Source organism: Periophthalmus magnuspinnatus, chromosome 19 (genome assembly GCF_009829125.3).
Source record: "Periophthalmus magnuspinnatus isolate fPerMag1 chromosome 19, fPerMag1.2.pri, whole genome shotgun sequence".
In the NCBI taxonomy this organism is placed as follows: domain Eukaryota; kingdom Metazoa; phylum Chordata; class Actinopteri; order Gobiiformes; family Gobiidae; genus Periophthalmus; species Periophthalmus magnuspinnatus.
In genome coordinates this window covers 7,139,393-7,166,795 of record NC_047144.1, presented here as the reverse complement: position 1 = coordinate 7,166,795, position 27,403 = coordinate 7,139,393, and the positions used below count along the sequence as shown (strand labels likewise).

The 27,403-nt window shown below is 38.8% G+C and overlaps 2 protein-coding genes across 2 annotated transcripts in view; one reads left to right on the top strand and one right to left on the bottom strand.

Moving 5' to 3' along the window:
• Positions 1–27,403, bottom strand: part of kif22 (kinesin family member 22) — a 65,539-nt gene that overhangs the window by 21,497 nt on the left and 16,639 nt on the right. The gene's annotated exons all lie outside the window — the stretch shown is intronic.
• On the top strand, positions 615–26,213 carry LOC117387405 (double C2-like domain-containing protein alpha). Its single transcript, XM_033984912.2, has 11 exons — positions 615–892; positions 5,322–5,680; positions 6,606–6,685; positions 6,813–6,887; positions 8,306–8,415; positions 12,507–12,633; positions 13,913–13,972; positions 19,349–19,539; positions 22,919–23,000; positions 23,227–23,323; positions 25,233–26,213. The coding sequence occupies exons 2-11, from the start codon at positions 5,326–5,328 to the stop codon at positions 25,367–25,369; spliced, it is 1,314 nt and encodes a 437-aa protein (XP_033840803.1). The 5' UTR covers positions 615–892; positions 5,322–5,325; the 3' UTR covers positions 25,370–26,213.

Below are 27,403 nucleotides of genomic sequence, written 5' to 3'. Positions count from 1 at the left end.
AGTGTGTGTTCAAATATTTCCATGTCTTGCAATCAATTTGATTAATTATGGTGAAATGTATTGTTTAACTGTCGGTTGGATTTGCATTTTTAATTGCATGTATTTTTTAAAGGTTATTGTTTCTTAACTACATAAGGAGGTTTATTTTGAAAAGCACAATAGCCTTTTAAAGGTAAATAAAGCCGTAAAATCACAAATAGTAGTGGGTCGTAAAAATAAAAATAGTCATGTAAGATCCTGTACACCTGCATGTAGGAGGAGGCAGTTCTTTCATCCACTGCATTCTTACCGTAAATATAATATTTGTACAGGCACAATCTGCTGCCTGCTCTTTACCCAGTATTAACGCTGTTTTTCTTACAGTGCAGGCATTAGTTAAAGGTGGTCACTATAATACAATGACATTAACAAAGAGCATAGCATTCTCATCCTTATCCTCAAAAGGTTATGTTAAGTCTCCGGGGAATGAATTCAACGCAACATCCCCCAAAGTGACAGTAACTCGTATATGTGCAGTGGGCGGTTGGAGGGAGGGAGTGAGAAGGGGAGATGGTGATGGCAGCAGAGCGCGTGGCTGTGCACTGTCACACAACACAAACAGCGCGCGCCAAACGGGTATAACTGCTATTCCCTGCTCCTCCTCCCGCTGTCTGCCCTCTGCTCCCCCGTTTTCATCTCCTCTTGAACTACCCGAGCATTTAATTTTTAATGATAACGCGCGGAGCTGCATCGTTTTGTGCTTGCTCCTGCGCTCTCACTCTCTCTCCTCCCCCCATCCTCTCCACTCTGCGCTTGTCCGTGCGTCCGCCACCTGTTAGTTAGTCTGGCTCTTCAATCCACGCTGGAAACCACTTTTATATGAGGAGTTTCAACCGTAGCTGCCAGCACTTAGGTATGTCCAGATTTACAGTTTTGCTACGTTTAATTTTTACCATCTTTGTTGTGTCATTTTTTAAATAGTTTTTGTGTATTATGTTACTTAACTCTTTAATCAATAGGCTATGGGGTTTCTTTCATTCTGTGTGCGTCAATATCTTCACCCTACAGGCAGGTGCAACATGTGTCAGTATGTTTTTATAGCCCTCCTACCTGATCTGTCACTTTGCTTTCACGCCTTTTACGCACACACTCACGCGGGCATAACCATCACAATGAAGTTTACTCACTAGACGTCTTAAAATAACTTGGCCTCTAATTGACAGGGGCTTCCTGTTAGCTTAAACCACTGATGCGCTGACTATCACGGGTCTAATGAGTACCTATACCGGGAGATGCACACTGTACCGTCAGCCTGTCAGCCCAGGAGCTCGTTATACACAGGTGAGGCTCTGGTGGACCGCTACTGGTCCTGAGTACAGGACAGTGGAGGACAATAGACCGGGCGCAGGACGGGAGGGGGGCTTATAGAATACAGGTGATATAACTGTGTTGGAGAGGGTCCTGCGGTGGTGTGTAATGTGACTTTAATTTAATTTGAAGGATCTAAATGTGGAGTGAAAAGGGTCACATGTTGCACTAAAAGATAGATTTTTTTTTGTATCTGACAGAAATTGTGGGTCAAGAAATACTGAATATAAGCCTACTTTTAAAAATAACCTATTTATTGAAATTGAGATATCAACCAATGTCCAAATTGCATACAATTATTACTCATTCATCTGACACAATTGCCTTCCATGAAACAGTGACATTAAATAAACACAAAAGATTAAATCATCCCAGTTGAGTTGTTTATGTTGTGTGGTTTCAAAGCCTAAAACCTGTAGTGGCTTAAAAAGACAATTTTGTATTCTAAGATCAACATGTTTGAGTAGCTCCACATTGGCAAACCTACCATGATATCTTGGACTCCATTGCCACCACAGGGCAGTATGCTGGTCGTATGTCATGTATATGTAGAGATGGGACACATGAATTATGTAGCTCATGTTGCTCAAAGGCTGCGGCGATGTCAAGATAAACATGGTCAGATTTGTTAAAGAGCAGTCAGAGGATAGAGTGTCACATATTATGGCCATAAGATAATGATGAAAGGAGGAGATGAGAAAGACTCCAGCTGACAGCATGAGGGTGATCAATCATGTGCTCGCTGGGAGCTGTTGGTGCCGTCTCCTCCCGGCTGTGGGCTCTCTGCTGGTGGCAGAGCTGGGGCTGTGTGGTGGATGGAGGAGTACCAGCTCCTGGCCACATGTGCCTGCCCTGAGAGGCGACTGACTGTGCACATTATATCAACAAGCAAAGCAGCGCGCCAGCCAGGGAAAACCATTTCCTACAACAAGAGGGGATTAATGGCTAAAAGAGGCAACATCTGTGTGAAGTGTTTTTTGGAGATATGTAAATTTGCCAAGATGTAATAAAATGTGAATGCTGGTTTGGCTATATCCATGGCAGAAGATTGTAGACAGATACAAGTATAGGACACTGATCTTGATTGGTGGACATTACAATTGTGAAATACCACAAAAGTGTTCATTAATTTTTCACATTTTCCGCAGGAGTTGACTGTGTCCATGGGCTGAGTGGACTATGGCGTGGCCCAGGACAGAGATAAAGTCATTCTATTCAGGATCAAATATGGCATTTAGTCCTTTTTGTGCTCAGAAACACATCATACATGGTCAAAAGAGATTGGACATAGGGCCCATACATCAGTTCATCCAAATATCTTCAACCTTAATTCATTTCTCAAATGAAAGATGCTATTTTGTCTTCCATGACTAACATTTTGCAAATTGCACATGCAAATTTTACATTACCTCTTTATTTTCCTCTTTTCTAAAGCAGTAAACATGAATCTTTAGAAAACAGATGACTAACAACTTGATGTTTTGCCTCCTCCAGGCTGACATATTCAGTAATTGTAACCCCACTCAACAACAGCAGGAAATGATAGATAACCGTGACATTTGCTATTAATAATAAACACAAACTAACTAAAGCACCATTTTTGCTGCAAAATAAACAACATCATGTTTTATTTCAACCATAGAAAGTGTCTTTCAGGTCAGGCCAGTCTTCTATCCTTTTACTGTGATAAATGTGTTGTGAATGGACAAAGCAAAGCTGAAATCTTTTGTAAATGGAACTAATGGAACTAAAGGAAGATTGAGTGACACCTGTAAGGTTATAGACCATAAATAGTGCTGGTAAATATTGTTTTTCACACTGAATTTTGGCCAGAGGGGCTTTGACATAACTGCAAAGCTCAGTGATAAACTCTGACCAGCAGCTCAGGGCTTCAGAAGTCATTAACTGTGCGACTGGGTCCACCATGGACCCAAAATGGCTGTCGCTGATGTCGCTCTCACTGCACCAGAGGTCTGTCAAAGTCCTTTCTTTGGTTTGCAGCTGGTGCACAGTAGCACTGCTCTGGATAAGCCTGTTTCATGCGGTGCCAGTGCAAAGCTGGAGGAGACTCAGAGTTGTGCTCACAGTGAGGGGCCGGAGTGAACACGACAGACGACCCTCACTGTCTGTAATCCAGATGAAGGTCAACAGTGAGAGGCGCCCACTTCCTCTGGGTCAGAACCACTGTGCCTGACATGAAACCATCTGTTTATGACTGGGCTCAGTCCATACAGAAAATAGCAGACTGCTCCACTTGTTGAGCTTCAATCATTTATAAGACTAAGCCTGATAGTCATAAACAAACAAACAACCTTACAGTGCAAACATTGCCACACCGTCTATTGATTACACCGACACGAGTAGTTAGCCTCCAGGTGAGCCATTCATTCAGTATGGAGCACAACTCCTCAGGGCATTCTGTTCTTAGAAAACCAAAGCAGCAGTGTATATGTAATACCTCCTATTTCCTTTATGCAATAAGCTAAGATTGGGCAAAACCATTAGTGAGGTGTGAAAAGTCCTGGTGATTTAGTGCTTTAACAAACAGGTGCATTACATTAATGTTTTTTTCGAGAGGAGACATTTTAAAGTGATAGATTCTATGTAAGATATTGTATAGGTTTTCTGACTAACTGCTGCAATTTTGGGTTTGTACATTGATTTGCCTTTTTAGTGGAGATTTTATAGTGCCAAAAAGGTTAGTTTTTTGTAATAGAGATGGGAAAAGTGAGAATAGCAAAGGGATGCAGAAGAGAAGTTGGCCCTGGAGACGGGCTACCAGGAGACAGGAGGTGAGAGATGTGGGCGATACGGTCATTTTAAATCTAATTGTTGTTTGACCCTGTAATGGACTGATACATTGGAGTAATGCACAAATGGTAATTCAGGATTTTTCTGATCATGACAGGTTAAAATTGATTAGACATTACATGCTGCAAGATCTCACAAGATCACAACCCCACAGAAAAATTACTTTGTGATTCCCAACAGACCGAAAAGTTTTAGTTAGTCAGTGACCAATTAGCCTTTAGTTTTTAGCAAAATAAATGTGTAGAAAATTAGAGAATTTGCACGAAAAGTTGTGTGGACTCAAATGGATCAGCATGAATTATCATGAGTTTGGAAATGCAAGGCTAAAAATGTGTTGTGTTTACGAGGACTCTCCCTCTCCATCCTTTAACATTTATCCTATAATTGCCAGTGCGTCTCAAAATGATCTGTGATTGTTAAGCACTTCAGATAACAGTCATGCCCCAGCAGCTCACCCGCAATATTTCTTGAGAGATCATGAGATTCACGGGAGACTCCCACTTGCCATTATATCGTCTCCTTACTGATAAAGTTTAGTGTGTTCAGATATGCTCTATTGAAATGCTAATTTGTGCACATCCTTTGTGGTATTTTGTCATTTTGTGGGTAATATCCCTCTTCTTTAAAGGGCCATAATTATGATGAAGGGGGTTTCAGTGTGTGAGCAATAAAAGCCCCGCTTTTCACCATATGCCAATGAGACAGTTCAATTAGATGTGATGATATCTGGTGGACAACAGAACACCAGGCTCTCATTAAATCAGTCTTTTTTTTTTTTTCTTTTTTTTTTTGAAGACCGAGACAATGAAAGCAGTGTCTCAAAGTCTTCTTCTCCCTGAGTATTTTCTTTTCTGAATATATTCATTCAGGAACAAAAAAATATTTGATTTTTAGAACAGCTACTACGAGGAATGCATATTTAAATAGAACAATATAGACTTGGGGCATTTGCATTTTCAAGATGCATAGTGAGTCTTTGTTTTTTAAAGCAATTGTACCTGTCCCAGAAGCTGCACTTTGCCTTTGTGCCCCTATGCACTTCATGTACTTTAAAAAAATGCAGATTCCTTCACAATCTTCATATTGTATGAAATATAGCCTCTGTTGTCCTGGACATAATTATTCAAAAACCAAAGGAAACTGTTTGTCTCTCTGTGTTGCAGCCCTATGACTGTGCGCAAAGGAAAGTCCTTGGCCATCTCCATCCAGGAGCACATGGCCATTGATGTCTGCCCAGGCCCCATCCGCCCAATCCGGCAGATCTCTGCCTATTTTCCCCGGCTGTCGCCCACTTCCTCCTTTTCAGAGCCTCTGTCACCCAGTCATGGTGCTGCGCCCGCAAATCTGAGCCCGGGCTGCACTGGGGGGCATGGGGGCGTGGCCTCAGGAACAGGAGGCGGGACCAGTGGGGGTCTGCTGTCTCCTCTGTTACCGGGGGCAGCAGGAGGCGGAGGCTCACTGTCCGCCATGAGCAGCATGGACACCTCCATTGAGATCGACAGCTGTGACAGCGATGATAACAGTGAGTCATCAGCATAAGCTTCACCTGGTGCCATTCAAATGAAGCTCCTGCTGAAGTCCAGATGGGAAATGTCAGAAAGTTTACAGAGATAGAAAGGCTCTGGCTTAAGAAAGAGCAGACAGTGGCTGCAGTAATAATGAATGTGCATCTTGCTCTGAACACAGCAGCCTCCCAGAGAGACCCGTAATCAGCTGTGTGGCCCGCAGCTGTTTAGCCTGGATTAGCAGACAGCAGTACATTTACACCACTTCACTGTTTTACACTGTGATCTTTAGCCTCATAATCAAACACATAAGAGCCTCATGATGCAGGGATCGAGGGGAATGTTGTAGTTGTCATGGTGATGAGATGCACCTGAGCCCAGCCTCGAGATACAAACAAATCACCTACAACTGAAACACATCTCAACTTCAGAGCAACATCCGGAAATACCTTGGCTTCTTAATCAGACAGATCTTTGGCTGATAATGTGCATCTATGACACAATAAGCATAAATAGCCCCAGGTCCCATCTGTTATCTTCAGCCAAATCTGTTATATTTTTTCTACATTTTTATCATCACTTTATTAACATGTTATTTGTGAACTATTAAAACCAATCTGATGTAATGCACAGGTAGAAGCTCTTGTTTATGTTTATCTTATAAATGCCATGTTTTTTCACTTAAATTTTACTTCACGATATAGTGCAAATATTAGAAAGCCAGGTGCATTTGTTGTATGGACATATCTTTTTAAGTTACTGCATTAGCATAATCCAGTACTTGTCTATTGTAGTCACTAACCGTTATTGAAGTTTCGCAGAGAGCAAGTCTAACTGTCCATTAGTATTTTTTCCATTTATATCTCTTCTTCCCACACACAGGTAGTACAAAATCACTACAAAAGCAATTACCAAACTAACCAACTCATAATTGCTTTCCAGCTTCCTTGGGGACACTTGAGTTTGACCTGCTATACGAAAGTGCAACCAGCTCATTACACTGCACAGTATTGAAAGCAAAGGTAAGTTCAAGTTAGAGACAAAATACTAAATGTATAAAACTTTGTGTAATGCATTCTGACCATATCCTCCTGCTTTTGCCATTAACTGATTAACTGTTTTGTCTTTTCTTGTCTTTTTCTCCATAAGGGTCTGAAGCCCATGGATTTTAATGGTTTAGCTGATCCTTACGTCAAGCTGCATCTGCTGCCGGGAGCCTGCAAGGTTTCCATCTTTATTATTAGCACATTGACGTTAGCGATTGAATACAACCTCACCCCACCAGTTACAGTTAATCGAGTATATTCTATCATCGAATGAAAAAATGTACTTAAGGACCTAGAAAGTTAGAGAGCTTTTTAAAAAGTACAACAGATATGGTAGTATATAAGTATTTGTAGTATAAAATGCTACCTCCTTGACTAACTTAGTATGCACTGATAACACTAAAGTTCGCTTTCCTTCGTCACCTGTTGATTCTCAGTTTCATGAGCTATTTTTAAAAACAATTAAGTTCCATTGGAATTGTAAAAGCCAAAGTCAAGTCTGTCAACTGGACAAAAAGTTGTAGGAGTGAAGATGTTTCGCTTCTCATCCAAGCCTCTTCTTCAGGATGAGCAGCGAATTGAATTGACAGATTTAACTTTGGCTTTTACTATGGATCAGACCTGGACGAATGAGGGATTACGCAGATTTACATTGGGATGTTTTAGCAAGGACAAAATCTTTTGAATATAATTGAGTGTAATAGTAATGTATTTAGCATACAGCTATAAGAATCATAGGCAAACGAGTTTGATGATGGAAAGCTGTTTTGGGACTGCTGAGGAGGCAACCCACATACAAAAAACGATCTTACAGTCTTTAAACTGTCTCACTGTTATATAAAATGTACAGTTGTTAACTCAAAAACATTCTGTTTCAGGGATTTTACAAGCATTTCTCAGATTTATTTTTTACTGAAAACTCAAAATACTCACCTACTTTGTAGGTATACACATATTTGATAACATTTCTTGTGAAAAGTCTAGATGCAGTCAATGGAGAGCACCATGATGAGTGGAGCACCAATAGCTCCACATCCAGTTTGGTTTAACTGGAATATCGACCATTGACTCAAATCTTAACCTCAACGATCTTGACCATGTAGCTATCATAAACTGAATTGTTCCCAACCTTGTAAAAATGATTCGGTTTTATGGCACCGAACATGACTGTGCAGCCATTGGCGCCAAAACTCCTCTCCACTGACATGATGGAAAGGAAGGAGAAAGGAGTGATAGAGGCTCTGGTGGGACCGGCACAGAAATGATAAGTGGTTGTTATTATGAAAAAGGGGGAAAGGAAGAGGTGTGAATGGAGTGTGATCATGTGTCAAAATGAGATTATCTCCATCAATAACTAAGTTGACCCCCTTAAAATTGTAAATTGGGACATTATCAAAATTGTGTGACAGGGGAGAAATGGTCTTGTAGGACAACCAAAAGAGGGACAGTTGGTCACCCTATTACTCTTATCATAATGCTGTTTGTTGGATGTTATTGAATTGTTTGCTTACTTGTCATTATTGAATCGGTACATTTAGATTCTTGTATGAAAGCCAGTACGCACTTAGTAATGTCTGTGCTCCTTGTTTTTAATAGGCCAATAAACTGAAAACAAAGATTGTCCGCAACACTCTGAACCCAGTCTGGAACGAGACGTTGACCTACTGTGGGATCACGGAGGAAGACATGTATCGCAAAACACTAAGGTGGGTAAAAGTTTGGACTATTTTGGTCCTGTTTACCTGTCCTTTCATACAACAAAGCTGACTTTTCCTTACTGAAGATGCCTTATCACCCCCCACACCAGTTTATCTTGAAGTTTAAAAGTCTCTAATGTCCTGCAACACAACAAAAACTCCTCTTAAACCTAAACGTCTTCTACAATTCACTTCTACTTGAACAGCGTTGACATATTTGGGTCAGGCATAGCACTGCAGGGTGTTTTATCTCACTGACCCCCTCTAGAGGTGACAAAAGCTGCGAATTGGCTCTAAAAGTTTTGGTGTGTGATTTTAAATAGGAACTTGGTATCTTCAGGGTACAAACAATGGCTTACATCACAGGCTGAGAGTTGTTAAATCAGTGAAATCTGTAAACACGCCAGCGTCACTACGGTTATGCTTAAAATAGAATGTTATTTTAGACAATGAATCAACAGCAATATGGCTATCATCAATAATGTGCAGTGTGGGTTTATGGAGAAATGTGGGGCTTGCCTCAAGAAAATCTTTCCGTTCTTAAGCGGCATATGGGACGAAACTGGGGGAATGCATCAAAGTGAAGCAGAGGTTTCAATTTCCTCCACAGCGGCAGACCATAGCACAGCGTAATGGGGAGATTTACTGCTGTCAAAAAATGAGATTGTTTTCAGCATTGCCCAAATAAATCAACAACACATTATACAGCAGATGCAGTGGAATTGTGATTATTATTTTCGGGTGCAAACAATGAAACACTTAATCTTCAATTAAGCATCCAGATATTTAAAGGAGCGCTCAAGTTAGTGTTGAAATGAGTTATGATGATACTAGCATTTTAAGTGCACTTTTGTGTCACACTGTACATCAAAGCAATGCTGTGTTTGATGCTCTAAACAAAATTTTGTTGTGTTCTATGAAAATGACAATACAATCTTGAATACTGAATGAAAGATACTCATTTTGATGCAATTAGCACAGTTAGTACAATAGTAGATTTCTGATATAGAAATGTCACATTGGTTCTAATTTAAGTGTCTTTTCTTTCATTGACACTTGTTCAATGAGTAACCCTGTTTGTTTCAGCAATTTTAGTTTTGATCAGGACCTGGTAGTTTAGTTCAAGGGTAAATTACATAAAGAGTACAAAATATTTGATTTCACTGTGGTTAAAATTTTAAAAAGGCTACTTTACCCACTTCTTCTAAAAAGAGAAGACCCTGAGTCGTGAATGGATAAAAAAATATAGACCATGGCAAACCTTAGTAACATCGTTGTTGAAAAATTGCTTCAGCTACAAATTATATTCACTACTGGTAAAATAATGAATATGTTTATATAAAATACTCAACAATGGTGGCCCTGAAACCCCAGTGAATGTGACTAAACATAATTTGTGACATCATAGCAGAAAACACGTCCTAGCATCACTGTGTATCGCACTTGACTCACTGACCTATGATAATCTCACTCTCGAGGCTGGTTCGCGCTCTCCTCTATCGCCATTCTGACGTGTCCACTTCCTTTTTCCTATGGCGCCTTTTGTTTTCGCTGCTGTTCTGTTTTGCAGTCTTGTCCTCTGATTCTCATTCATAAATTGTTGGAAAAACTTTTATATTAATTAAAAGACTAAAAAAGACATTTTTTGCCCTTAACTGCCGTTGGTGGTGCACTATAAAAAAGACAGGTCAGTGGAATGTGAGTAATAGAAGCTACGTAGCAGCATTAGCACTACATTAGGGGATACCAAAATCTATTTCAAAGATTTAAGATTATTAAAGGGACACTATGAAACTTTTTATGTCTGAAACATTCTTTTCTCCAGGGATATGTTGTTGTTGGTTTGCCTGGAATGTTCCACAGAAAGAATAGGATAAAATTAGCAATCTCCATGGAGACAAGCAGGGGACTCCACCAAATCATGTCATTTTTGGCAACAAAAACATTTGTAACTGAATAAACATGGAACGTATCACCGTAATTGGACAGCTACAAGTGTTGAATAATGCCACTACTTCCTTAATAGTAAAAATTCCATGAAGATAGGCCCAGTAATTACAGAGATATCAACCATAAACCAGGTTAAAACATCTATATGCTGACAGTTTAAAGGCTAATTGTACCATAGAATTTCCACCTGCAATATATAATAGAATGCTTTTCAGAGGGCATTTAATATCATCTGTCATTTGTGCAGTGGTAGTTGCATTTAACCATGATGACAGCATAAATTCTATGGCCCCTGTTTCCACTGTTCTGTGGTCGTTCATTTGAGTAGTCAGCCCTATCTCTCCCTCCAATACGCACTTTTAAATTAGGTTCAACTCACATAAAGGAGGCTCCATTTCTCCCGTGACAAATAGCTTTTTTCATCCCACCCCTTCATGCTGGTTGTTCTTATTTACATACAGATCACAGGAAAAACAAAGCTCATAGGCCCCACATAAAGCCTAGCATACTGATTCTTGACTTTAGCTTACACTCACGTCCTTATTTGCATAATAGGGCCTGTATATTATTGCTATAAACATATTAGTATTCACATGTGTCAAAGCAAACACTGGCGTAACACGAGAAATGCAATGTAACGTGGGCAGTTGTTATGATTTAAGCACCATTTTCCATTTATATCTTATATGTGTCACAGGGTTTTTTCTCTCTCCATAACAAATGCATTTGCAAATATTTGGTAATATGCCTATTACAGGCTGTAAAAAGTTTTCTTGATCCTATAAATATGCCTTGGTTGAGTCTTATGCACCTTCTCACCGCTTGCATGGCCAGAGGAGGTAGAATAGTAGGTTGTGTTTACTATGTCCGCATATGGCATAGTAACTGCCTGTTGTAGTGTGTCTAATTCAGGTCAGGTTTGTGTCAACTAGTGCCTTCCATCATTATTGTGTTACTGCAACATTGCATATAATTAAATGAGTCAGGAGCAGCATTGTATTATTAGCTGTGCATGGATTCTTCTCACGATGAGCAAGGGTCATGGTGATTATGTTGTTATACAGAGCAGAGTGGAGTAGTGCTTTGGATGCTTGTAGTATAACTCTGATTTTGTCACAGATTTAGGATGGATTTTGTGTTTGTTTGAAAATGTAATATAAATGAATGCTTCCCGTCATTCCCCAATTTAAGTCATTTACCAAATTTGCGTCAGTCGAGCTATTCTGTTAACCTTTTTATTATTTTGCTTTTAAAACTGTTGTAATATTAATTCACCATTCACTTATGTTAAATTGGGTTTGCAAAGAAAGACATTCATGCCATTTATTTTTAGACAAGTAAAATATTATACCTGCCGTAATCACCAAAACACATTCAGTTTTATTTGTGAACAAAGGGTAATGAGGAAAGCTTCATGCACCTCCAGGCAATGATGAAAGAGATGCCCTTTAGTCAAAGGGCCATCAATGTACAATCAATACAACAAAACAAGGTGCTCTCTTATAAGTTTAAATGGCTTTATGGAATATGGTGGCAAATTCAATTTTACTAGTTAGTTTCTCTATACAGATCTGGTGCTTGGGTTATAAGCATTGAAATATTCTGTTTTCAAGAATGCTGCGTTCATTGGTGAAATTTGTGAAAAAGTGAATTAACTACAAGCGTTGCATAAGTATATCACACAAGACTGATGGTTAGATAAGATGTAGTCAAATTTAGAATGAATAGATGAGATTTCAAGTCACTGATTCTGGGAAAGTAAGCTAAAATGTTAATGTAATGGGTTTTACTTAAAAAAAAAACCAGCTACATTTAAAGGCACTACAATCCTGTACTAGAGTGTTTAACATGTACCCGGTTTCATACTTTATCAGCCATATTCGATTTCTAGATTTTCTGTTTGGGTTTTAATCCAGCTTTTGTGAGACCCCTTAAATCTCCATCATCACATGGTGGGAAACATTTAAAAATAGATGAGTCTATTCAGCCGTCTGAATGATAATTGCATCCATGAGTGGGAGAACATTTCTGGTATGAAACGTCGTCTCTCTACCTGCGTCAGTAATGGTTCCTGCTCTTCTTATGTTTATTCATGTTTTCATGTTTTTTTCTTTCTCTTTCCCCTCTGCTCTCTCACCCCTCTCTCCCAGGGTGTCTGTGTGTGACGAAGACAAGCTGACACATAATGAGTTCATTGGGGAGTCGAGGGTGGCCCTGCGCCGCGTGAAGCCTGACCAGACCAAACACTTTAACATCTGTCTGGAGCATCCCCCTCCTGTGAGACTCCTGCATCAGAAACAGCCTCGTTATTAAAACTAAATGAGAGGCTTAGCACCAAATTAATTAAAGACTTTACTTTACTTTATGAGCACTTCACTTTTAGACACAAACTGAACAGCAGAACACAAGCAACTGAAGTCACTCAATATGACTCAGTAGAAAAGTACAGTTGCCCTTTGGTCACTCTGAAAAGATGGCCAGATGGACAAATTGTACACTCATATTAAAAACTGCACATTAAAACCTGCATATTTTGGATGAAACGCATGGCTAATATCTAAAACAAAACCACAACCAGTCACTTCAAATGATTATAATGCAGATATTTTCCTATAGAAAATGGAAAGAAATAAAGTGCTGTAAATTAAAGGAAGTAAAGGCTTAAGGGGACTTAGATCCCGTTTATTAGAGTTTCTTTCATGAAAATTATGTTAGTAATGGAGATTTTTAACATATCTTCTTAGTTAAAAAATTAAATTATGAAGGTTAGAAGTAAACAAGAGGGTCTAATTAAAGAAAAGGTCATTTGTACATAGAGGTTAACAATGTTTTCTTACAACTTTTTACGACTTTTTATACCCATGAGGAAAGTTCTTGGTTACTTAGATACATTAATGAGGGCCTTATGGGATTTTATTTTGAATAAAAATACACAACTAACAGGAAGTCTACATAACAGTGTATATGGTATAGAGTGAGGCCTAGTGAAGCATAAATAAGAGGTAAACCATAGCAGAATATCTGTCTAGAAATAGCTTTTTGTGTTGGCTAAATGTCAGGCGGGTTACATGTGGGAAAGGCTGCTCGGAGAGTACAAAAATAAAAGGAGGAAGCGTCGATAGTGGGATCGAGGGGGACTGAGAAACAAATGGATTAAAAAATAAAAGCGTTGCAGAGCGGGGGGCCGGAGTGGGTGAAAGGGGCCATGCCATGCTGTGTTCTTGTCCTTTGGGAGAAGCCTGTGGCTGTTGGGTTTACTGTGGGACCAGGGAGAGATCAAATATACAGCCCTCTGCGTTATCTAAAATCCGTTTACCATTATTAACAATATGGACCAGTATTTACAAAGTCATTAAGAGTTTTATTTTCAGTCATCCTATTCAAAACTGTAGTGCCAGTTTAGTTATGTATCATTGTGATTGCAATTTTGGTCAGCAACAGTTAACACAAATTCAGCCAAATTTTGTGTCTCCGTCTGCTCAGTTCAGGTCTGTTCCTCTCTGCTTTTCATATGCTGTGTTAATAATCCTCTCACATATTTTTGTTGTGCCTCCAGCTGCCTTCACCAACTGCCATGAGCTCTGCGCTGCGAGGGATCTCCTGCTACTTGAGAGAGGTGACCAAGTCTTTTGTCTAGTTTTGCTCCCAATAACTTCAAATTTATATGTTTTACTGCTCCTACCACAGTCGGGTATTAAAGTAGTGGAACTTTCCCAATAATGCACTGATTTGTCTGTACATTTGTCAAAATTGTCTTTTCTAATCTAATGTAATAATCACGTGAAAGCAGTCTCTACTCTAGTCATCATTCTTGATAATAAATATGGCTGCTTACAAGGAAAAAATTAAGGAAAAAAATAGGGACTGAAAAAAAATGGTGGATTTCTGCAGAATCAATGAGCGAAGCATTAAACTCTGTGCCATTTTGTTTTTAAATAATAGATGACCAATGACCCATTTCACATGCAGTACTGAAAAAAATGTATCTGATTGCACGAACATGTTTGGTTGGACTGGAGACGTAACAGAGGGCGTGGGGACCAGACTGATATCAATCTGTTAAAAAAAATAGAGAGAGAGGGTTCTGGATTTGCCATGGAAGGATTTCACCTTTCTTGTTTACCAGCCTAATGAGAAAAAAAAAAAACAATTCCCAGTTATTCATAAGATAGGCATAGGTACACAAAATCAGATGTCTGTAAGCCTATGTACAGGTAATGTAAAGGGCATTATGTTGAAGCAAAGGGAGTGCATTATACAAAATAATAATACAAATTTAATTACAAACTGACAGATGTTCAGAAAGTGACCATTGTCATTTAGCAATGATCAGTGTAGATTAAAAAGCTCTTGTGTATGCTGTGTTGAACTACAGTGGCAGAATTAAAAATAACCATTGGCTCGTCAGTTAAAGTGCTCCTGGATCCTTCACATTTGCCTGAGATGACTTTGCCGCTGCTCCTCCACACTCATGCTAAAGGTCGAACCAGGGCCCAAGTCTTTGCTCTCAGCTCCAGTTCAACAGCTGCGCTGCTGTTGTGTCCTACTTCAAGGTTGTTTGATGCCTCCTCCTCTGCAAGCATCCTCTTTTGTCTCCCTGATTTTCTTTTTCACATCCACCGCCCACAAATTTATCTCCTTGGTACTTTTTCCTTTTGTCAGTCTGCATGCGCTTCCCATTGATGTCTGTTTATTCCCACCTCTGTAATGAGTCGAAGTCTATCGATCTATGAGCTGGTATATTACCAGATACCTGCTGCAAATTATCCATGCTAATTGCGAGTTTGAAGTTGTCCCTCTCACTGATAGCAGATGGTTTGGCTTGCTGTTGCGGGGTAATGATGATTCTCAAGAACGGTGCGTGCCAAGATATAAGCAAATGTCCATTATGACAAAACAATTTGAGAAAGTGGTTAGGATTGGTGGAGTAGCGTGGGCCATATGGCATATTGATTTCCTAGGTCGGGTCCAGCGCTGCCCTGAAGATAAGACTTAATGAGAGATTGAGAGATATAGATGGCAGCACACACATGGAGTCAGGGATGAGTGATGGCACATGAAAATGACATTAAAGTGCAGTTAGACGACTTATTTCACTAAAACAAAGTTAACATAGTAAGTTCAATTATAGTAAAGATGTTGCTAAAAAATATTGCCTAGTTGTTTGTATTTTGTGAAGTTTATATTTTGACTTCCTGGTTAGGCATGGACAGCAGATATCATATGACATACGTAAAGATAATTCCATATCTTTTACCTAGCAGCCATAATATTAACAAGGACAAACACTTGTATAGATTGCACAATAGTGATGAATAGATTAATTAAAAAAAAGATGACGACACCTCCTTTGTGTTAAATTACCGTTTAATCTGTCAGAAAAATGCCTTCCTTGCGTGTGAATTGTCTTTGCGTTTTTTCTGTGTTGACGAGGGATTCACTTTTAGAAATCAGAGCTATTTCCTGTATTTTTCTACTTTTCTTTTCAACATTTTTTCACAATCTGCTGCTTGACTGAAACTACTTGAAATATTCTAGAAATATAGAAATAAAACTACAAATATTCACCACAGGTATCTCACCAAAGTAATAAGTAGAAAAACGTAAAAACCTCTCATATGCACTTATAACATAATTTTTTTTTTTTTAAATGTAAAAATTTGATTCCCTTTCCATTTTGCTTGAGCACCTGCAATGATGAGGAGCTGCCAGGAACTGCACACGTGCCCTCCTCCTATAAATAACATATATGTCTGTGCGTGCTGCTGGCCAGGAGCATGAGTCATGGTGCTATAGGAGAACATCGGCTTCCTCCTCTCGCCCTCCACTGCTTTCTTTCATCTGTCACTTTTGATCTGCCTGCTTGTCACGCCTGTTGTCCAATGCTGCGCTAACAGTTTGTCGTCTGGTAAAATGCATTGTCCAATAGTATGGGGAGCAATTGGACTGGAAATAGATGGGTCTAGGAGTATTGCTTCGGAAGTTACTCACTGGTCTTGCACACACACATTTTGGAGTTCGAGAATCTATTTTAACTCATATTTAACTTTATATCATGTTGTTGATTTTTGTTCCCATAAGAATAAATGACTGTATTGATTTACATTATATTTTATTGGCATGTGCACCATTTATGACATCAACCTGACCAGGGACTGAGGATGTAAATTTTGCGATAACCTGGTACAAAGAGATTACTTCTTTGTGCAGGTCAGTGTTTTTATGTGCATTGTACCTGATAAATAAACAAATACAGAACTAATCTAAAGTAAGGGGGGCAGGTTCATACACATTTTGGTCCCCACAATGTGATAAATACACACTCAGTACATCTGGGTTTTCTGTGGGAAGGAAATCAAATTACCTCTGCTGTTCTGCAGTTATCCCCTCCGGCTAAGAGTGGCGATGCGATATTCAAAACTGAGTCATTGTTAGATAAAACTTTACTTTTTAGCGGGTAATACCAGATTATGAGATCAAACTGTGATATTAGAAGCTCATTATTTTGGTTTATTTACAACCAAACTGAAAACTGATATTTTTGCTGAAATTCAAGATTATATGTAATGCTTTAATCCAGATCTCTGACTCCCCTAAAAGGTTCTTAACCATCTGTAAATCAGCATAGAAACAGGACATAAAACATGATATTTCTGTGTTGACAATATTTAGACTGTAAGAGAGATAGCAGCAGTAGAAACATTGAAGGAAAGGTACAATGAACGCCAGCGGGCAATGCCATCTTTCAGCACTTTCTACTTCAAGTGGAGTGTTCAAAGCTGTACCAGGGGAACTCAACTGGATGCAAGTGTTTCACAGAAAAACTCAGCAGCAGATCGAGAAATGAGAGTTGCTGATATAAACACGGTTACTGTACAGACAGCAAAACAGTAATAAATGGTGATAATTTTAAATCACTAGTGACAAGCCAAGGACGATAGTTTTTTTAATTATCAAGAATTCTTTCTTCTTGCAACGAATCCAGGTTTGTTTTAAAGGATCATGTAGAATTTCAACAGACTGACTAAACATATTATTTTCTGTCACGCATCTGTGGCCATACCACCTTGTCAATGCCTGAGCTCATGTGATGTCAGAAGCTAAGCGGGGTTAGGCTTGGATGGGAGCAACAGTGGCTCTAGCGCAAACTGATGGCATGTCTTTAAGCAAGATACCTGACACCTAAAACAAACAAACCCCTCTCCATCACCCAATAAATACACCCCTACTTGCCACAATTCAGACTTGCTCATAAACCACACTTCAATATCACACCTGGGAACACAAAGGTCTCACCCATCTCCAACACTTACTCCACAACAATATCGATCACATTCCAACAGCTCTCCGCACAATAAAAAACTCAACAGCAATAGCTTTATCTACAAATAAACTCAATGAGCAAGAGCAAAAATGAACATAAGAAACAACTAACAACTACACTAACCCACCCAAAGAATTTTAATGGAACATAAAAAACTTACATAAAAACTATACAGATTCCTACGTTTAGGCAACACAATAAAAACACCAATTGACAAATGGACAACAGACCTTGAAACATCACTCTCCCATGAACTATGGGCAGAAATATGGGAAAAAAAACATCTTCACCATGACATCTAACACCATTCTCCAACTTATACAATACAAAATCATCCACAGAACATACATTACAGTAAATAACTACAAAATGGGGCTAACTGACAAACATTTGTGAGCAATGCACCATGGGAGTCACCTTCACGCACTTCGACACTGCAAACCTATTAAAATATTTTGGAACAATATAACGCAAAAACACAATTAACATCAGTAACTGGACCACCTCACTTATACGGCTCATATTACAATCACAAACAGCAGCCAACCATGAATCTGACACAACGTCCTTTACCTACTACTTCTACTTCAAACTTATGTCTCAACCACTAACCTCAAACATCTAAACTGATTATCTTATTATAACGCATTAGTGACCATTAGAACACCACGCTCCAATAATGACCACCTACTGAAAATACAAACATAACAAGAGACCTATACACAATATTAGACCTCAAAAACAGATGTCGCATAATTGCCCTTATCAAACAATAACAAAACCAAAGATATGATTGATGTTTTGTTTTGTTTTTCTCTCCCTCTTTGGTGATATTGTTGCTGTCATCCGTGCTGTTTATCACTAAACTACAGTGTCTCACCCATCTTTTCTATCAGCTTTCAGAAGTCCCAAATTGGCTCCAGAAAAAAAAAAAAAAGATTATAATGTCATTATTACTCGCTTGGTGGTGCCAAAAAATCAAAAATCAAATCAAAGACACCCATCTTGCTTATTTATATTTTGTTTTTTATAAAGTATAGAATTTGTCACAAATTCTCGTGTTTAGTGTGGGCACACAGCTTTGACATTTCGGGATAGGACCAGTGCCTTTGTCAAAGTCCACGGAGTTTTCTTAAGCCTCTTAAGAACAATACACTTGCACAGTCAATGTGTGGATAGTGAATATATGACATACTGCAAATCTCCTCTATGGTACAAAGACTGCTCAAACTCAGAGCAGATGGACAGACAGGGAATCAAAAGCCTCTGCTCAGTCTGTCTAAACGTACATATTCAAGACACACGGCCTTGACTGAATCACTGTCTCTTTTGAGCAGCGCTGAATCAAGCCTGTGACAGACAGTAAAAATGATGCTGCCTGACATTACTGATTCATCAGGTCAAACAACACGGCAGTTAGATTTTGTCAAATGTTTTGCTTAATATAAACCTAGTGTAAAGGAATTTGTTGTTTACATCTACAGTTTTAGCCTTTAAGGGGAATATGGTCTGAATGTGCATGTTTTTGCTACATTGTGTTTTATGGCCTTGCCTGCAAAGATTACAAGTATTATTCATAAAGCTTTTAAATGTAGCGTCAATTGCTGTCCAATGTCAACAACGCAGCACTTTATTCTTATAATTACAAATGTTCTTTTCTCTTTTCAGTGGGAGACAGAGCAGCAGAGAAGTTTGGAGGAGAGAGGGCGTCTTTTACTCTGCCTGCAGTACCTTCCCCCGGCCACAGAGAGTGACACAAAAGGAGACAGGGCTCGTGGAGGGCTGTGTGTTGGGGTCAAGCGCTGTGCACACCTTGCGGCGATGGACGTCAATGGCTTTTCAGATCCCTATGTAAAAACGTAAGTATCAGCAGGTCAAAAAATGCAAGTGTCAGTAAAATGATCCTGGACTCCTTGTGGCTCTATGCATCTGCACAACCTATTTTTGTTTTTCTCATGTACTGTATTTGAGCAAAATTTGTCTTTTTTTCTCATGTACTGTATTTAAGCAAAATTAGTCTTGCCCCAACACAAATATATTGTATAAGCAGCCATTGAGGTCAAAATAAGTCCAAAGTGTACTGTCAGCATCTAATTATGAAGCATTGTCCCTTATTGTCTAATAATCAGGAAGTGTGCATTAGCATGCTAGTTGTTGTTAGCTTGACCATCACAGCAAAACTCCACTTTGGTCTATGAGAGTTGTGAAAAGCTCTTCTAAACTCTTCATGGGGACTTGGACCTGGACCTATCTTTGGACCACACCAAACTGTTTCTGTTTGGGTTTTTTTGTGTGTTTTTGAGACAGTAGACTGGCACAGCAAGTTTAAAAAAGTGTACGAAAATGATTTAACCTGAAGTGAACTAGATAATCCCTAGTGTCCCAGTGTGGGTACTGCAATATTCTTGGCTGGAGGTCAGCACGCTCTTCCATTTAGTCTGTCGTCATGCCAACCTATCCTTGGGTCTTTTTGGTGCTGAAAATATATTTTAAACAGTGAATCAGATCCTTAGAGCCACTGCAGATAATTATTCATTTACAGCAGGGTCACAATACCTCTAATTAAGTACCAGTGTCCTTACTGCACTCTCATTCTCTCATGCTTTGGGCTACCCTGGCTGCGCATCTCTACCTGTGTTTGAGCCGTAATGGCCGCTAGCACATATTGACCCCATGAATCATCGGTCTGGATGCTTGAGTGACAGACCATGGCCAACTGTAACTGAGACAAATGAGGGCAGCTGTCTCACAAGTGGGACCCATTGTGACCTGGGATAACCATTCATTATTGCAGGGTTTGTATTGATGCCTTCACAGGTGATGTAATGCTATGGACATATGTGGCGAGATACGAGCTGCATGCTATTATTAGGGGCAGGGAGGACCTCTGCTGCCTCATTAAGCACTGATGAGAAAAGGCAATAGTCTGCTTGACCTCGGTATTTTGTTGTCACAGAAGGTTATATAGATCCAAGTGTTAAATGATGAAACCTGACAGAAACTGGAAATATAAGGCTATTCCCCCAACCTGCCAATGGTGGCTAGGGAAAGATGTAGGGGAAGTGTGCATCTATGAAGGACACAGAAAATGTACTTGAGTATTGTCTTAATAACGATATACTGCTACAGACAATATTGCGATAAATGATCATATTGAAGAGCATTTTAGCAAGACAGTAAAAGCTTTTCAACCATATTATAAAGAAAACATATCTACAGTGAATAAACATCACAATGAATCATGTTCATAAGAGTCATACACCTGCAGCTAAAATGATAAAAAATAAAATAAAATAAAAAAAAACAGAAAAATAAAGAAAAAGTACCCCATTAGTGCAAATAAAAAGTATAGACAATAAATATTTAGCACACAAAAATGATTATGATTATGTAAAAAGTATATATGATAGGTATATTCACCATCTAACAGTGATTGTTTTAAAAACCTTTTTGACTGGAAGTCTAAACCTGAAAAAATGTGTCCAGTCAACAACTTTTTGAGACCTTTTTTTTTTTCTTTTTCAAAAATGCTAAAGGTGTGACAAAAGTGTGAATAGCTTGAAATTTGATTGCCAAGCCACAATCCTAAATGCATATATGCAATTGGACGGTTCATGCTGTGAGAGAAACTAGAGTAGATCAGGGGAATTTTATGGAGATAAATATGTACACACAGAATATAAGAAACAGACTGAATACAGAGATGCATGTTGAGATGTGAGCAGCCAGGCAGGGAAGCAAAGAGGCAAGGAGAGCAAATGGAAGGCCAAAGATGAGCTTTATATAGATGGACATGATGCTTCCTGTTATGGAAGATGCAGAAAATAGCTTCTGATGGAGGCTTATGATGTTATGGTGACCCCTGAACGGAAAAACCAAAAGAAGATCAACAGAGGTCTACTGTCTCTCGCCGTAAAATGCTTCTAGCCACAAAGCGATAGAATCTGAAAACAACAAATGGAAATGGAAAGCCTGGTGGTTGAAGAGAAATAATTCCACTGTCAATCTCTCTTGCTTGGCATGTAATAACACAGTAGACCACTAGATGCAGCCATGAGCAAATCCCTGTGCTCTCAATGGAGACATTTTGACCACATTATTGCAGCTTCCTGGCGTAGACAGGCTGGGCAAATGACCAGGACAACATCATCCACCAAAAACTGGCATCGCTAAGAAAATGGTGCTGTAAAGGTAGCACACTGGGTATTTTCTACAACTAGGAAAAGGTGCCCTTCAGTTTCTTTCAGTGTCTATCAAACTAAAGGAAGTATTTTGCACAGGGCCCCAATAAAGCTAGACATTTGCTAATTCTTAAACCGAATCCAAGAGATTACAGAAAAACTCAACTGTTATTGCAGTGGTAACATTTTCTTCATCAATGTCATTTAATGTAGATGTAATTTTAGCATATAAATCTATAATCTCTTTAAACCCTTCAGAATAAACAGTAAACGACTGGCACTATTCTTAGCCTGTCCATACCTTCTTCACATCCACAGTATGTAGCTTGTTTCTTTTAGGGTGCACGTATTTGGCCTTTGGCGCAAGGTTTTTTATTTATTTTTTGGTTTCCAGATGCTCAGTTGTGTTTGGGAGTGTGTGGGAGCATACGGTCCTCGAGCTGTGGGTGGTGGGTGGAAAGCAAATATGTGCCTTGGTTTTTATCCAGCTGGGTTTAAACAGAATTTAACAAAAGGCCATGATGAGGGTTTTTCAGTCTGCATGGGTGGCGTGGGAATTACTGATAAGTTTAATGCGTCACAAGCATAAATAACCTCCAAGATTGTCATAACCAATTCTTACAATGCTGCATTTTCAGGTCTGTTAGGCAGGCTAGCAAGAAGTAAGGTCTTAAAGGTGCATTATGTGACTTTGCTGGTGGAGGTTCTGTCACCCTTTTGTCTCAATGGAGATGTTATTTCTTTGCAGTATGGCATTAGTGAACCTATCTATCTCCATGGAGACAAAACCTGTGGAAAAGCAAGCCAGCCCATAATAAGAATTTCACTGTTGTTCCAAGGTTTTTCCAAGGTCTTTTAAACAATGTCATTAAAAAAATGCTTAATGCCATATGGTGGAACATTCTAGGCAACAAGCAATGCAATAATATTTCCATTGAGTCAAGCTGGTTGCAGAACCCTCCTCAGAAATAGTGCATAATATATTCTATACAGAGGATCTTTGTCTGGTCCTTCATTGATTTTTATAGCCATTGACAATGTGACATTCCTCTTGCAGGTATCTCAAGCCAGACGTGCATAAGAAATCCAAGCACAAAACAGCAGTGATAAAAAAGACCCTGAACCCGGAGTTTAATGAGGTACGCTGGAGTCTTCAGCAGGATGTGACTGTGTGTTTGACAGAGATGCCTCATTTATACCCTCATAGATGTCCCCCTGAGTCTATACATCTCATGCACATTATCTGAATATACCCTCAAACAGCCAATTAAACCGTGCATTAAATGTATTCTCTTCTCATTAGTTAGACTGTAACAGGTGTCATGTGCTGATCTTTAACCTCTTCCTCTATTTGTTCTTCATAAGGAGTTCTTCTATGAAATATCCTTCTCGGAGTTGGCCACAAAAACACTGGAGGTCACAGTATGGGACTATGACCTCGGAAAGTCCAATGATTTCATAGGTGAGGGTAAATTCTGTCTGTTTTAAGATTTGCTAATTAAGTCTATGCTTGAAAGCAAGGTCCATGACACACGTCTGAAAGTTATTTTATGAGGGTAATTTGAGCTGTATTTTCCCACAAGTTCTATAATTTGGGATTTAATGACGTTGAAGTGATAGTTCTATTATAAGGCACCTGTAACACGACAAACTCATTCACTTTTACATGAGTTCAGAGCACATTGGATTTTTGTAATTACAGGGTTTTTAAACAGGCCTAGTTTGAGTCAAAGTGCATATGACAGGTTTTCATGTTTTTCTAATTATTACTTATCCTTCTTTTCCTAAAAATGTTTGGTAAATTTTAATTACACAGTCAAGTAGCAGTTAGTGAAGGAATGTTGAAAAAAAAAGAGCCGTGTACTAATACATCAGTGATGAAGGGTAGAACTGACAAACATGGATTAAACATTTTACAGTTTTTTCATTATTACGAGAAAGTATTGAGATAAAACTTTTTTTTTTCTTTTGTTAAAACGTAAACATTAAAGGTTATAATGTCTTCAGTCTCACTTTTTAACAACATCAGTTTCTTGTTTTAACATAAATATATTAAGTTCATATCCAATGAAATGACTAGGGGCAAGTCACTTTAAGCAGGTCTGAGTGTACAATTTGTATGATCTGTAGCAATGCATAGGGGAAGATCAAGCGAAGCACTGGTCATTTTGTTTATATTTAATGACAGGATAGGCTGCATGGTCCGCCTAAACTGCTCCAACCATGCATATCTCAAACATGCTGCTTTTACACTCAAGTAGAGAGAAACACTCACACCTGTCCCAAGCCTATAAGGCTCGTTTTGTATCTCTATGCGGGTGGAGGCTCAGGTGCTCTTTGGTGGGATCAGAAAAGAAGCTGTGAGGGAATCAGTGGCTATAAACTGCAGCTCTGGATCTACACAGCATGAATGATTTTGGATATGAGCTTGGCATTGGATATGAGCTTAATATGTAACAAACTAACTATTTCAACTTAATACTTTCTCGGAATAACAAAAAAAAGCCTTTAAATATGCTTAATCCACATTTATCAGTTTTATGTTGCTGTAAATGACAAAGGATAAGGATTCTGTCAGAAATACAACCCATAAGACAGTTACAAGCAATGAACTGTACTGTGTATGTCAATCTGCAGAATTTACAAGATTTTTGTCAAAATATAATTACATTAACTACACATTCTAGTGAAATGAGTAGGCTAACCTGTCACTTGAAACCTAATTGACTAACTGCAGTGAAATAGATAGCACATTTTGTAACAATGGAGCAACCTAGTTACTGTAAATAGATAAAACAGCACTGATTTCGTGCCTTTCCTTTGAAGGCATTAAGCCTATTTCATGTCAGATGTCTGTCAGACCAAGATGTGCTACCCCTGTTATCCTGTTAGAAATTCCCTTTGTGCCAGTGGTAATTGTCAGAAATGTTGTGGGATGGTGTGGGATGTTTTTATGTGGTTGTGGGGGCATGTGGGTTGCAGGATCTTCTTCTGTAAATGCATTTTATAAGACTATTGCTCATGATATGGATTCTTGAGAAAAAAAGGGATATATATTTTGCAACAGAATACAATACAATTCTGGGCAAGATATTTGTATTCTATCAAGGCCAGTGTGACTCAAATGTGCACACGTTGCCCAATACAATGTGATGTCATGTTTACTTAGCAGCTATCAGACAAATGTGGCGAGGATTTCAGGTGCTGTGCTTCTTAACCAATTGGTCTGAAAATATGTTACAGTATTAAAAATAGTGTAGTGTCAAGTGGCTTTTGGAAACAGTTGCTGCTTGTTATACAGTTTAGTAAATCTATGGCCTAGGAGTAATAAATATACATTAAGCAGTCATATTGTACTGATTATGTTTTAGGTGGTGTATCCTTAGGGTGCCACTCACAGGGCGAGGCTCTGCAGCACTGGATAGACTGTCTGAAGAACAAGGGCAAGAAGGTGGAGCGATGGCACACACTGACCAATGAGCTGCCTGGATCCACAACGCAGGAATGAACTCTGGCCTTTCGGTTTCTGTTCTGACCCCTAACCTTTGACCTTGGGGAGGGCACTTGAGACCAGAGACATTTCCATCGCATGCTCGGAGGACTGTATGCATGACTTAAAGGGTTTTCAGATCCTGCCTACTTTGTGTCAGACAAGCGTTGAAGACAGCATCGCACTGAGGGCACATTTGCAGATCAAATGAATTGTCAGTACTAGAACAGCACCAGACCTTTTGATATGATATTCATAGAAACGTGACGTCTACAGCTAATTCAAGCATTCTCTGTACTTTTGCAAACACAGCCGACAACAAGAAAAATTGAAATAGCCAACCCCAAAATTACATTACATAATTCTGTCAAGTCTCTATATGAAATGTGGTGGTTATCATTAAATCGATCTATTTTGTTCATTCAACTGCATTTTGACACTCACCTGTCTGCAGCACACATACCTCTCCTTTGCAATAATATTTTGCCTAATGCTTCCAGATAATTCAAGTGGTCTTAACACTGTTTTGTATGTAAAAATCAGATTACACTTTCAGGCACAACCACATCATGACAATTGGATCCTCAGTGTTAATGCTTTGTGTTTTTTGCATGTTTGTTGTTGACTGAGGAGAGTCCAAAAAATCAAATTTTGGATGAGATGTTATCATTGTGCTTTCCCTGTTTACTTCAAGTGTGTTTGTAGATGACATTGCAGCATTTGTAAAGAAATGAAAGCCTTTTATAACTGACAACTTAATACTGAAATGTTTGTTGATACGTGTAACATTTTTGTGGCTTTAAGAGGGGACACAGGACATGATGATTTTGAATGGTACAAAGACAACATTGCTACTGCACTGGTCTGAATTTTCTGTGGTTAAAGAGGCATGCTGAAAAACCTGTGGTGTTAACTGTTTATATATATGTAAATATACAGTAACTTGTATTTCAACTTTGGTCTGTTTATTTTTCTATAGGCGTGATAAGCTCATCTCTACCCATAAAAACTAAAGCGTAGATCTCAGAATAGTTTGCTCCTTTCAGAAAGAGGCTGTTTCCAATGAAGCACTACTGCCATCTTCAGGATAAAAAAAATAACAACAGTATCATGTTAAAATAACCTGTGTAGACATACTTCTGCAGTAATAGTGTAAAAATACATGCAATAATATAATAATAATGATACTTGCAAAGAGACTGTGTAGGTAGAGTATTAAAAGGGGAGCATAGACAGTGGTGAGAAAGGATTTATATTGTTCTCAATAATTCCTATGATTTTAAATGTAGCTTATTACAATTACATGGTTAGAATTATATAGGCTATTCAATTACAAGTACATGTAGCATACAGGTAAAAAAAACACAAAAAAAAACAAAACAACAGTACTGGTACTCTGGTATTACTACCAAAAAATCTACTCAGTTACAGTAACATGAGCAATTGTAATTAGTTACTTTCCACCACTCAAAACAGTGAATGCATTCTGTCATTTGCAGTCTTCCCCAGTGTCCTACCTACTGACTCCTCTGTCACTCCTGTTGAAACAAAAAAAAAAAATGCTCAACAGATTTAATAGAAAAAGCTACATTACCACTTTTAGACTCTTCTAACTATCTATCATTTTGTATTTTTGTATTTATGAGCCAGACGTTCTGAAACTGGAGAAGGCTGCTTCAGTTTCTATTGTCTGGTAAATAACTAGAACAGCATGTTTCTTTGTCCTCCACAAGATAGTAAATAGAAAAGTCTATGGAGTGAAGGTGATATGAGAAAAATAACACTCATTGGAAAAAAGATAAATATGTGTTGCTTGTTCCCACTGAGGGGTTTGTAGCAGCTGCAGAGAAGCAATTCTGAACCCAGCATTTACAGTAAATTGTATTGTACCTGTATCACAGATATAAAAAATAAAATAAAAAAATAAATAAATGTGTGTGTGTGTGTGTGTGTGTGTGTGTGTGTGTGTGTGTGTGTGTGTGCACCCTCACCCTCTCACTCTCTGCAAGTGGTCTCATTCACTTTTTTCACGCTCGGGACCTCTACCAGAGG